This window comes from Dermacentor andersoni, chromosome 11 (assembly GCF_023375885.2).
Source record: "Dermacentor andersoni chromosome 11, qqDerAnde1_hic_scaffold, whole genome shotgun sequence".
Taxonomy (NCBI): Eukaryota; Metazoa; Arthropoda; class Arachnida; order Ixodida; family Ixodidae; genus Dermacentor; species Dermacentor andersoni.
This window is the reverse complement of record NC_092824.1, coordinates 6,337,989-6,350,720: the sequence shown is the minus strand read 5'-3', so window position 1 is coordinate 6,350,720 and position 12,732 is coordinate 6,337,989. Positions and strand designations below refer to the sequence as shown.

Below are 12,732 nucleotides of genomic sequence, written 5' to 3'. Positions count from 1 at the left end.
TAGACACCTTGTACCTTGCGCGTACGTTTAATTCTTTCGCTGGTTTTAGGCAGTAGCAGGGCAATTCGGAGAATAGATGTTGCTGAACTTGACTAAACAGGTCCATCAGACAGACAAGGGTGGAGACGAAGATGCAGCCCTCGTCTGGGTATGGCTGCCTTTCGTCGTCCTCGTCCGTCTCGGCGCTTTTTTTGCCAAGTGCGAACCAAGTTAATCGTGCCGCCCAGCGCTTAGCCTCGCTGTTGCATCCCTATCCTTACACCGCTTTCTCTTCAGCAGACGCCAGAGATCCCCGGGAGGAAAAGGCGCCCACAACTACGGCAGTTTCGCAAGAAGCCGCGTTCGAAAATCCGACGTTACCGCTGCTTATAGGCTCCTCCCACAGCTCGACAGGTATGTCAGCCCACCGATCATCTGATCACAAGGCAGCGAAGGCACTTTTGTGCTTTCTGAGAACGTCTGGTTTGCACGAGCGGCTTTGACTCAAGTACTGGGCCTCTTATATTTCGGAGTTCTGGCAGCCCGCTGGCAGCCAGATGGCAGCCAGCTAGTTCCGGTTCTGATAGGAAGTCACGTGGGCTGGGACCCCAAGACAAGCCGAACCTGCCCGAAGTTTGCAAAATCGAACGCCGGTACAGCTGGCCAAATGTAAACATGCCGCCAGCATGGCAGCGTCCGGCGAGGCCGGCGCGCGCTCGCCGTAGTCGGCCCATTTATGCGCTGCCAGCTTGAAAATATATAGTTGCATTCAGGGATACGATCACTCTCGCGCGACTCGGCGCAGGACCCGCACTGGGCCAACCTCACCTTGAGGAGCGCTAGAGATGGCCTCCGACGCGGCGGATGACAAGACGCGAAATCGCGCGTGAGTGATTGTATACGCGAAAGCGATAGCTCGAGGATGACATTGATGGCGACATTGATGAGTTGTCGTTGTGTGATCACAAGACATGAAAAAGCAGCTTATCGGGTACGTCTCATACGCATAAAATTTCGTGCCGACCTGCTGGGCTTCGATTTCAGAAAGTTTGTTGTGGCTGATGGTGCTTCTCATTTTGACCCTAAGGAGCTGCGGATGCGGCTGGCGCATGAAAATGCACGCCGCCTGTGACGAGCGAGACGTTTCACACGAAAAACAACATTGGTCGTGATCATAAGAGCAATTAACCAATGTACGGGTGTCTAATGTACCGAGTGCAAGTGTATTCTTAGATCAACGGCCTGCAGTTAGAACACATATCGGTTTCGAGCTGCCACCTAAGCATACGACGGAGAGACGGAGCGAACACGGGCTAGCTACAAAGCCTTCGCTAACTGCAGAAAAGGGAGATATATGCATACCCGAGATATGTGAAAGGAACGCGACCAGAGAAAGACGAAACCAAAATGTACCGCAACGAGTGAATAAGTGTCTACAACTTACGTGGAACACGATGCAGATAACATACACGCATGAGAGCGCGGCGCGCTGATCACCGCCGCGACGAAGCCATCAGGGGACGAACGCACACACACACGCGCACGCACGCACACACACACACACACACGCACGCACGCACGCACGCACACACACACACGCACACACACACACACACACACACACACACACACACACACACACGCGCGCACACACACACACATACAAAACCTTCAAACGGTTCACCAAGGCTCGTATCACACCGCTTCGCAATGCGGAACGGAGCGTTAGCACCTCAAAAGATAGCGCTAGAAGTAAAGAAGTCCGAAGATGACCGTAGACAGTTGGCTGAGCGAGGTAAATTAAAGTCCTCAAGCGCCCGCGTTGCAGGCCGTGAAGTCCCCGCAAAGATGGCGACGAGCGCCCATCGCCTCTTGTCGTCTGCTAGCCAGAGAACTTCCATAGAGCAGCCAGACCAAAATCGTCCTGGCAGGTTCTGGCAGCCCGCGGGTAGACAGAACCGTAAAGCCCGAACAAAACGAACGCCCGGCGGAAGTGCGTCGCGCGGTGGGCGGAGTAACCCGATAAAAACGAAGAAGCCCACTGACCGTGCACGTCTCTATACCCTCTCTCTCTTCTCCCTTCCCCCAGCGTAGGGTAGTCACCCACACTCTTGACTGGTTAACATCCCTGCCTTCCTTACACACACACACACAAGCACGCACGCCCACGCGCATATATATATATATTGACAGACATGATGTCAGCCCATAGAGGCACGCAACAATTGAACAGAACGACAAGTTCGTTGACGAACCGCACGGCCTGGCCCGGCCGCATGTGCGAAACTATACAACACTAGCCTTGTCCAGCTGGCGCCACCTTAGCCTTAATCTAAATGAACGACACTTGCATTCTCTCCACAAAATTGCTGCGTCGGTAGCCTTTGTTTCGCATTAATTGTGTACGTGTAAACATAACTGTGGCTTGCGCAATCAGAGGTCATGCCTAGCGACACGTCTGAACGCTTGAAAGTCCGAGCTCGAAACGGTATCACGCAACTTCGCTAGGATTGTTTCTTTTCCTGACGTAACATTATTGCAGCTTTCCTATGAGCGTGACGCGAATAATGCTGTTCACACAAAACAATTCGCGCGGGCACTCTTTATTTTGTGAAAAGCGCTGTCATCGACCAATGCTCTTCTGACTCTGTATCGGGGCTATTTCTGCAGGGCCTTATCGGGACACGGCCTGTGCCGAGCTCGCCACAGACGCTCCAGCTCGATACGCACAGCAACAGCTGCTATGCTATCATGTCACTATGAATGCAGCACATTTGCGAAAATCATCAGGCTGCGCACCCATTGGCATCGAATATGGCGGTTACAGGAACATCGAACCGGCGGCGTTACTCTCTGCTACGCTGTATGGGAGAAAGGTAACAGCCAAAACACATTAGCGCTGCGAGGACAAAGCGAGTGTTCACAACTCCACATTTACAATCCCCTCGCGTCTTCCGCTGCTCTTGGAATATTTGCAAATCGTACCGCGGCCCTACAAAATGTGTCCCATGTCGCTCCAGCTTGCAGTGGGTTCCCGATTTCGCAAGACAGAAGTGGAGAAAGAGAGAAAATAAGGAAAGAAGAATGTATGCGCCGAAGCAAACTTGTTAATGCAACAAATAGAGCGAACTATTTCCTGCGCAGTTACACGGTTTGAGCTTGGAGTTAAGACCCAGCGAGGAACGAGACCGTCTTGCACTTTCACAGTCTTCTGAGGCTCTCTTTTTTTATGTGGACCGTTATTTGGCGCCCGCACCGCGGAGCGGACGCCCCGAGAGCCATTTTCCCGGCGCCCGAGAAAAGCCATTCCGCGGGAGAGCAGACGCTCCATATTTTACAGACGACCCCGCATCGCAGCCGCCGGGCCCGAACGCTCGTCTGCAATCCCACGATTGGGCCCCAGAGACACGCGGCCGCCGGTGGTGAGAGGCCGTAACAAAGGGACGCTCATTGGCGCAACCGGCGCCCTGCAGCGCCCTCTCGCGCACTGCCGACGACGTTATAGCAGACGCCGCTGCAGACGAACAATCTGGCGCGCTCGGTGGAGCTACGCCGCCTTTTCGCGCAGGGGCAGGGTGGGCTCTTCCGCGCGCGTCTTCGTTGCTTGCGGCCAGGTCTGTTTGCCGGCAGCTTCCTTCGCTGCTCGCGGACGCGAAGGTTCCTGTCCGCTCAAAAGGGCAGTGCGCCTTCCGGTGTATTAATTGGCGCCGACCTTCTGCGAGCCCAACTCGATGGTTCTGGGCGGAAACGATCGACCAAGTATGCAGCCTCGAGAACCGTTGCATTTCCTCGATGGAAAAATAGCCATTGGGCGCCTTCAAGGAGTGCAGGAAAAGTACACCGGCGCCCTTCTCCTTTTTTAACGCAAGTGCCCTAAACACGAACAGCATGTTCGCGTAGAATTTCTACTAAGGGACGAAAGCCATCAAGAAAGGCTGAGGCCGGCGTGCATGCGCATTTCTTTCTTCTTCTTTTTTTTCGCTCAAGGAAGCTAGCCGGACAGTTCACGCAATCAACGCTTTCCGTATATTGTTCACTACGTGACTCCTTTGGATCTCCCCTAAAAGCTTCCCAGCATCCACCTGCTCGAGCTTTTTTGCTAATAAACTGCCTTAACTCTTCAAAACATTGCCGCAATCGTTATATGCTTTCAGAAAATGTTATACGCTTCATACGCAATATAAAAAAAATATTATAAACGCTTCCTACCGCGGGACCACCTTATATAAGTTATGAGATTTTGACTCTCTCAGTAATTCAAAAATACTTACTCACTTTTTAACGCACACTCGCAAGCAGACAAACAATAAAACCCACTTTTTCAACAATATTTTTCTAGACCTTCCCCACGACGTGATGTTCGAACGCTGTCTGTGCAGCAGTGGGTACAAGCTGAATAGTACTTTCGCAGTGCACGTTATCCGACTGTGTAGTGTCGATTACGGGTCATAAAACTGTCATTCCATACGACTGCTTCATTAATGAAATGAGGAACGTGAAACAAAAAAACAAAAAAAGCAACAGTAACCCAGAGCATTCTGTTCAGGTCCTACAGGCGACCAATGACTGTCGCTACAAATGCGTCCCTTCCATTTTCATTCGCCTTGATCCCTGTACTCTAAGGCAATCACACAGTTGGACGACGGAGCAATGAAAACCGGAAGAGACGGCACAGGGACGAAGACGCGCCGCGCGGGGACCGGAAGTTGAGAACGACATGGCTGTAATCGGAAGTAACTAGCGAAAAGGCGAATAACGGACGGGGAGTGTAAAATTTATATCTTTCTTCGGCTTTACGGAGTCTGTAATACGAAGTGTTCTTTTTGTGTGCCAAGGTACCGATGAACGTCGCCTTAACTGCGCACAGCTGTAAAGGGAGATCGACGAATGGGTGCGAGAGGCCCCGGCATGTGGTCGGTTCCACAAGGAGAGCCGCCTCTCGCCCGAACGGCCATTAATCTGATGGACTCATTTCCTCTCTTTTCTACACTAAGTAGAATCCTACCTGCCATCATTAGAAGTGAGGCAAAGCATTACACGGCCAATTATCGCCCTTTCGTTTTACGAGCAGCACCTGTACAGGTGGCGAACTGGCGCTGGAGGGCGGATGATGTTGTATATTCGTAACACTAATACCCCTACACATACAGTTCTCCCTTTCTCTCTCTCTTTATTTATTCGTGGTAGTGGAGGGGAATAGTGGCAGGACGGGGTTATCTTTTTTTTTCTTTTCCCCTATTCCGCATAAACTCGCTACTTAGCGTTGCCTCCGTGAGCCGGCTAATGTAATTAGGAACGTCATTAGGCAATATCTCACTATTTTACTCGAGCAAGCAGAATATCATCAATGAGTGCTCAGTTCACGCTTACAGCAGACTATATTCCCTACTCAAACGTTCCGTACGCACTTGAACGCTTTCCGTACAATTCTTACAGAAGTTATACAAAATCTGTATGAAATCGACACATATTCCATAAGAATACGAAAACAAATCAAGTTACTGTAATGGCATACAGAGTGTTTGAGTAGGGTTATTCACAGATCTATGACACCTGCCATTATGACATGGGACGGATCCTTCTAAATATACTTTTTAGAAAGCTACAGGAAACGATAACAACACTGCATGAGGCCGAAACATGAAATGCAACATAAAAGCACCAAACACAAAAAGCAACAAAGAAGCAAGAAATATAGGTTGGAAAAAGAAGGGAAGGCACAGAGGTAAAAGCTGTAGAAGATACCGCGCAAACATGTAGGCCGCTAGTGAACACCAGTGCGAATGTGTCACGCAAAGTGGTCACATGCACAATTTACCAAAGGCAAATTATACCCATTACGCATCTTCTTGTCACATGTGTAGACGCGTTCAGACTCTGACTCGACTAATTTGCAAATGGTAAATCATGCACATGGCATGTGAATAAAGTTTGTAAACGGCCCTGTCCTCCGAGACACCGTTTGTCGTCCTTGTGCTACGTATCTGACAAGTAGCTACCCTCAAGGGCACGGCAGGGAGCGTGATGTCTTGGGAAGCAAGTGGTGCGTGATGGTTCCCTGATAAGACGCCGACTACAGCAGCAATATGCAAAACGACAGCTGCTGCAATTAGGTAGGTCCGCGAGACGCAAATAATCGCTCAAAGTGCACGCATGCTACGAAGATATCTTGAATCTCTAAATTCAGTACAGTGGAGTCCAATGTAGCTCTCACGGCTTGACCGCACATTTCTTATTTAAGACATTTCAATCTACGGCAGCTACGTTTACTTTTCTGGAAGGTTCTCGAAAAGGACTAGTTCTATAGTTTCCCATCACACGCCCCCTCCCCCCCCCCCCCCCAACTCCATCTCGATCCCTAGTGCAAAGGACCCACGAAAAGGGTTACGCGTCGAAGCTTAATCGGACGCAAAAGTACGGGCGCGCATTAGGGAGCCGTTGTACGCAGAGAGATTGCCGCGACCGTCCCTCGTCCAATGAGCTCAGCTGCCGCACCGAGCCGCCGAGCACTGCGGCCAGAGATACTCGGCGTCAATCGGCATCCATCGTTGCAGCCTCGTATGGCACGAACCTCACGTCAACTTACGAACCGCAATCGGTGTAACGAACACGCGCGATTCGTCTCCAGCGACCTTTGCGCATGCCAAGTGGACTAAAAGGTGCTACACGGCAGACGATTTTACAGACATTGGGCCGGGGGGTAGCGAGCCTCGCCGATACCCGTAGACAAGGCGGACAGCAGGAGGGAAACTGGCGAACTTTGCTCGCCGTCAGCGGAGCAAGTCCCAGAAGGCAGCCGCGTCAGTTGCGCAATCAGTCGGCGGTAATTTTACTATGGTTCGCTGTAACATAGGCTCAAGATCGCGCGCGCGATCTCGCAGGCCACGGTTCTCAATTGCCAAACCGCGGGCAAGCGCAACGTCACGGCGACGTTGTGGACAGCGCAGCCACGTGACCGGCAGCCTTCTGTGACCCGCGGCAGAGAGAGAAAGCGGCAGGGAGGAAGCAGAGTAACAACCAAGGAACGAGCGTGTAATACCTGGCGATAAAGAAGTAGGAGTGGGGGAGTGGTTACGCACACTATAGGGCACCAGCATGCCGTTGGCGTGCATGAAGAGGCCCGGATGGTGCCCCGCCGAGGCCGGGTCCTGGGGGGCGCCTGCTCCGCCGGCAGGGCTGGCGCCGGCCAACCGGGAGCCCGGCAGGCGGCACCACGGCACGCGCCGGCACACGGCACGCTTCACCTGCGAGAGGACGAGGCGTGGGCTCACGTGGCTTCGCCGAACGGCGGCGCGACCGTGCACTGCCACCATCTCGCAGCTAGGCTCAACATTGCACCGCCGGGTTCGTGAAGAACCACAATGGCGCGCGCAATGAGCACGAAGGCGCAGAGACGTGCGCATGCAAGCAGTGTTCCCGCGCACACAAGCGGGGAAGAGAGGTGCGTACCTTGTCGTTGCTGAAGCAGTAGAAGACGAGCACTGCGACTCCCAGCAGTATGTTGAGGACGGAGAAGAGGCTCGTGTGCACCAGCGAGCCGCGCGACACGTGGAGCTGAGCGAACGAGCTGACCAGGCACAGGGACGCCAGCACCAGCAGCGAGTGCGCGCTCAGGGACCTGGGCCGCCGGGTGAGAGGGAGGGGGGGGGGGGGGAGGGCACTGTGAGCCGTGACATCGGCTGGTATGAGTCTCGACTAGCCCCTGCAAGCGGCACTGCCTTCCTGCCTTCTCCAATATTAGAGCCAACAGACCACGTGACATTTAAGTCACGACCATCGCCTCCATTTTCGGTGGCAGCTTTCGGCGCCTACAATTGAGACAAATCCCGGAGTTATCTTTTCTTTTCTGTTTTTTTCTTTTTCGTTATCTGATGGGCTATTTGTGCGCCGCCGAAGGCAAGTGTGACGCAGAGGCGACAGCTGTTACGTCCTATTCGTTGGCTTGCGATGGAATTTTCAATTCTTGCCGCACGATCTATCGGCATAATACTTCACAGATACGATTGTCACCGCATGACTTGCGGCCCACTTTTGTACGTTTGCAATGCCCAAACTTAATGAAGGTTCCTCCTTGAATAAAACACGTCCTTTTCGGCCTGCTTTGCACGCTTCACCCTCTTGCATTGGCTGCGTGCCCCAAGTACTACCGTCACATATACAGAAGGCATGTGGTCTCAAATCCTCGTATAGACAAGCTGCGGAGCGCGACATTACGAAGATGCGGCTGCGCTGTCATTATTTTGAGCGAAGGGCTAAAACAAATGTAGTGCACTGCCGTGAACTTTCGGATGGCAACGTTACCAGACCTCGCTAAAAGTATATCGCGTGCTCTTTTTGCCTACACTGTGGCATCAGTACAAGCCGTGGCACACTGCCGGAGAAAAATGCCTACCTCGTGTTGGCTATCCTCTCCTGCTCCTTGCTCTTCAGGGTTGCGTGCAAGTCGACGTGCCGGTGGGCCTTGCAGAAGACCATCGCCAGGAAGATTAGGCACAGCTGCGAGTGGCACAGAACAGTACACGTCAGCACACGCTCTCTCTCCTGAATCCGCGCACAAAGAGAGCAAACCATCGCGCCTATATCGCTGAAGCGCCCCAATGAAAGCTTTGGAAAGCTATCGCATGCACGCCTCGCCACCGAACATAGACGTAGCCTGGTTTCGCAACCACCAGCAACTGAAGTTCCGTTACAAGCCAGAGAAACCACCACGCCAGATGTCTCATCAATTGATGGGGGCCACAAATTCACTCTCCTAGCAAAATCTACGTGTTACGTCTCGACAGCTGTGGTTGGCTGCCGACGATTCATTAAGTCAAGACAACAGGCACATGGTAGTCGAGGCGTGGGAGCCAGCACTGGCGAGGCGTTCGTTCCGTGAGGCGCGCTCGTGCCAAAACCGCCAGTGCCTTCGCACTCGCACTTATGGTTGTCTTCTTCTGGCGACATATCACTAAGCGAGAACGGTAGGCGAAAGAAATCTCACTGGAGATAGCCAGAATGAACACGCAAGCAGTACAGTGAGTGGTGATCAATAACAGCAGTCTCGCCGCAAGTGGGTACGAAAGCGCAAGCGGGCGGTCTCAAGTCCAGTTGTAATCTTAAAGGCCTCATGCGCTACAGGCTGGTCGACACGTTGCAAAACAGGTGAGACTGCCCGCCAGCGAATGTGGCCTCTTTGATTCACGATGTGCGACATTCGCAATCTAGGAGACCGGCATGCAGACGGCGGAAAGCAAGAGCGTCAACGCACCGCAGCACAGAAAGCGGCGGGGCCCACGAAGCTCCACAGCTGGTGTCCTTCCATGTCGATCCAGCATGCCCTGCGCGATTGCAACGACGGGCCCAGCGGTGCCCCGTAGCTGGAAGGGCTGATGCCGGCCGACACGCACACGATGACCGCCGGCGCACCATACGCCAGCAGGTAGTACCTGCAAGCACACGGGGGGGACCCCGAATCACTCCGCGATACGTGACCGCGGCGTGTGATCGTGGGCGGCGGCGGTACGAATAGGCGCCGCCAGACCTGACGCGAACAGAAGTAAGCGCAGACGACCAAAGTAGGCACAATGCACACAAGCGACGTGCCTGCCTTTTCGGTCTTCGTTTACTTGCTGTGGCGTCATTACACATTAATGCAAACAGTCGAGACACATCCTGAGGGGCCTAATTCTAACGCGTAACCATACCAACTTTCCCAGCTATTACAACTCTCGATGAAGTTGTTTTGTTTCTTTGTTCTTTCTTGGCGCTAGAGCGAGATGGGGCCAAAGAACGTGGTGGCCACTATGACCAAAGAGCGAAACATCAAAAGCCTCGAAAAAATACCAATTAACAAGTGCAAAGTACCCCTACTGGAAATTTAGAGAACCACCCTCAGGAGAAAAGGGCTTAGTACAACGGAGCCTCTGCACCTTCCGAATAGCGCGGGGAGCGATACGAAACAAAGGCTCTGTACGAAAGGGCCGCACTCGGTGTGCAGAGTTCCCAGTTGGAGGAACAAGCAAATAAAGTCGAAGGCCTGACGAAAGGTCGTCTGGTCGTGAGGAAACGTGACGAAAAACAAAACAGACGCCGACCAGGAAGAAGAAATTTGTTTTTCGTGGTAAGATTTATTTGCGACTACATAAGACGTCGTTAATAATGACATCATCTTAGTCGGCGTGCGTTTAATTTTTATTCACAAACCAGCCAATGTTCCCCCTTCTCCGCTCAACGACGGTTCACGCAGTTCCTGGTTCATGCATATTTCGTGCCTCGTACGCAACGACCGCCAACGCAGCGAGCAGCGGGCGCGCCGTCGTACCATCGCAGCCTGGAGGACGGCGGCTCGGTGCCGAGCACGTCCAGGAGCACCGTGTACAGCTGGAATCCCTCGAGCAGCGCCCAGAAGTACGCGGCCAGCCAGAAGTAGTGCAGGAACCCGGCCAGCACCCCGCACACCACACGCTGGGGGTGGCCGCCCAGGCCGCTTGCCAGCAGGGCCTCGGTCAGCAGCAGGCACAGGCACGCGTTCTTGTGGATGGTCACCCGCTCGCCCTTCAGGGACCTGCGCGCGACGACAGCGCGTGTGCACTTCTCAGCCGAGGGACGCTTTGGCGGCGGGGCGTTTGCGCCGAGCCCGCCGCGACTGCTGGTCTTCCCCGATGATGCACGATGAGCAAAACATGAACAAGGTGAATGCAGCAGCCAACGTTTCGACAAGTGTCTTCTTCAAGGCGACGCACGCTTTCCTCGCCACTGTGGCGAGGAAAGCGTGCGTCGCCTTGAAGAAGACACTTGTCGAAACGTTGGCTGCTGCATTCACCTTGTTCACGTTTTGCTCATCGTCTTGAATTTCCATCTCCCGCATTCCCCGTCTTTCCCCCGATGATGCACGTAGCTTTGCGCAGAAGCGGCTTCCGCAACACAGATTGGTCCCCGTGTCTGGTGCTTCTAATGCGTGCTTATCTACGTACTACGAATTCCCCGTTTGTTTTGCACCTTCTTATCCCACAAGATACGTTTAAGGGATTTTTTTTTCATCTTTCTTGACATTAGCCCACCTGCACGCACCGGAATAACTGGAAGCGATACCAAGCAGTGCTACGTTCAGGTACTTTTAACAGTATATGAGACACCAGCCTCGAAATGCCCGTCCCACACATTAAATTGACGTTCACACGCGATACAGGTGAGACAAGCCGTCGTCGAACGTCGTGCCCACCGACACGACGTTCAACAGGCACGACGCCCGTGCCTCGACGTACATGCAGAGCCAACAGATACTGCGTTACGTGTAACGTGTACCACGCCAACCGCCGAATAGAGGGACCGCCCCAAATACCCGCGGTCTTACCTGAAGGCTTGCAGAGTGAAGCCAGCGGCGATGAGGAGAATCATGCACGCCGCGAACGAGGCGTACACGAACAGTTGCATCTTCTGCTCAGTCGATGTGAACTGCAAAACACGAAATAAAGCAAGCATAAATAGTGTCTCCTGAAATGACGGCTAGCTTTTACTATTATTTTTCTCAGGCTCAATGTGCCTGAGAAAAGCCGACTCTGATGTAGCCTACATTCCAAAAGCGCGGGAACAGGGAATATGCAATATTCAATTAAATAAGTGCCGTGCTTCTTTACTATCGAAGCGAATTTCAACTCGGAAGTTATATTTAAACGATGACATTGTTCCCACTGCATGGTTTAATTACACTCGGCACTCCATATATTACCGACCGGAGAAGCAAAGGCTGCAAATGCATTTCACCGGTGTCGTGGCGCGTGCAACAGCAGATCACCCCGAGATGATGCGAGCGCGCTCACCTCGGGTGGCCTACGGTCCATGGCGAGAGCGAAGTTTGTCAGGTGGTTGCAGGCACAGACGCTGTGAGTCTCGTTGGTCTCCTTCAGCCAGCAGCCCTCGGTCAGCCACTCCCTGGGAGAGAGCGGGAGAAAAAAATGACCGCCCTTCCAATATATACTGTGAAGAGGGGTGCAAGCGAAGCTCGGGATCCGCGGCTCTTCACTGTCGTAGCGTCTCGGCTTCGCGCTCCCTCACGGCGACATCGGTAAGTCGACGACGTGCCCTTTTTCGAGCCAGTTCCCTGCGGCGTTCATCAAACGCCGCCTGCTCTTCGGCCGAACGCACGACGCGCGGCCGACCCATCGCAGCTCTGATAGTGCTCTTACGCGAGAAACCCTCGTTCCTCTCACGTTACCCAGAGGCACGACTCTTATTGGCAGAGGGAATGACGTCAGTAGCGCGGCGGCGCAGGATTCTGCGTTCAACGGGCCTATAGCTTGTTCTTTTTTGTGTGTGTTTTTTATAGCAATCCGTGCACGTGTGCAGCTCTGAGAGCAGCTGGTTTCTTCTTTAGCGTAACATCGCCGGCGTAGTCTAGCGTATACGCACACTTTGCTTGAAAAGAATGGATGACCGCGGTTGACGGGCGACTGTCGTTGCACCCGAAGGCAGAGAGGGCGCGAAAGAAAAGAGCGGAACACTCACTCATCGTCGAAGCTCCAGAAGACGCATCTCGGGTTCGTCACATTCTCCACCTAGGTGAAGAAAAAAGCAAAACATCGAGCTGAAATCACCGGAGCATAACTGCAAGAGTTAAGCGACTGATTGAAAGCTTTCCTTTATTGATAAAGCGAGACGGTACTGCCAAGCGATAGCTTCCCCGTTGATCTGCTGAGACGTGAAGTACTCGTTCGCTCCAGTGGTTAACAGTATGCAGCGTGCGACGGCTGTGAGCATCTGACGCACGGACAT

At 53.1% G+C, this 12,732-nt stretch overlaps 1 protein-coding gene across 4 annotated transcripts in view; it reads right to left on the bottom strand.

The window, feature by feature from the left end:
* LOC126517426 (latrophilin Cirl-like) overlaps positions 1-12,732 on the bottom strand; it is a 433,187-nt gene that overhangs the window by 17,171 nt on the left and 403,284 nt on the right. For 3 of the 4 annotated variants that reach the window (XM_055064484.2, XM_055064483.2, XM_055064485.2), the window contains 8 exons: positions 12,466-12,515; positions 11,781-11,892; positions 11,315-11,415; positions 10,283-10,525; positions 9,230-9,407; positions 8,372-8,475; positions 7,429-7,597; positions 7,059-7,223 (listed from right to left, as the gene is read on the bottom strand). In XM_055064484.2, the coding sequence (XP_054920459.2) occupies positions 7,059-7,223; positions 7,429-7,597; positions 8,372-8,475; positions 9,230-9,407; positions 10,283-10,525; positions 11,315-11,415; positions 11,781-11,892; positions 12,466-12,515 (1,122 nt within the window). Of the gene's footprint in view, positions 1-7,018; positions 7,224-7,428; positions 7,598-8,371; positions 8,476-9,229; positions 9,408-10,282; positions 10,526-11,314; positions 11,416-11,780; positions 11,893-12,465; positions 12,516-12,732 lie in introns of all 4 variants that reach the window. The other variant, XM_055064486.2, reaches the window with a different exon arrangement.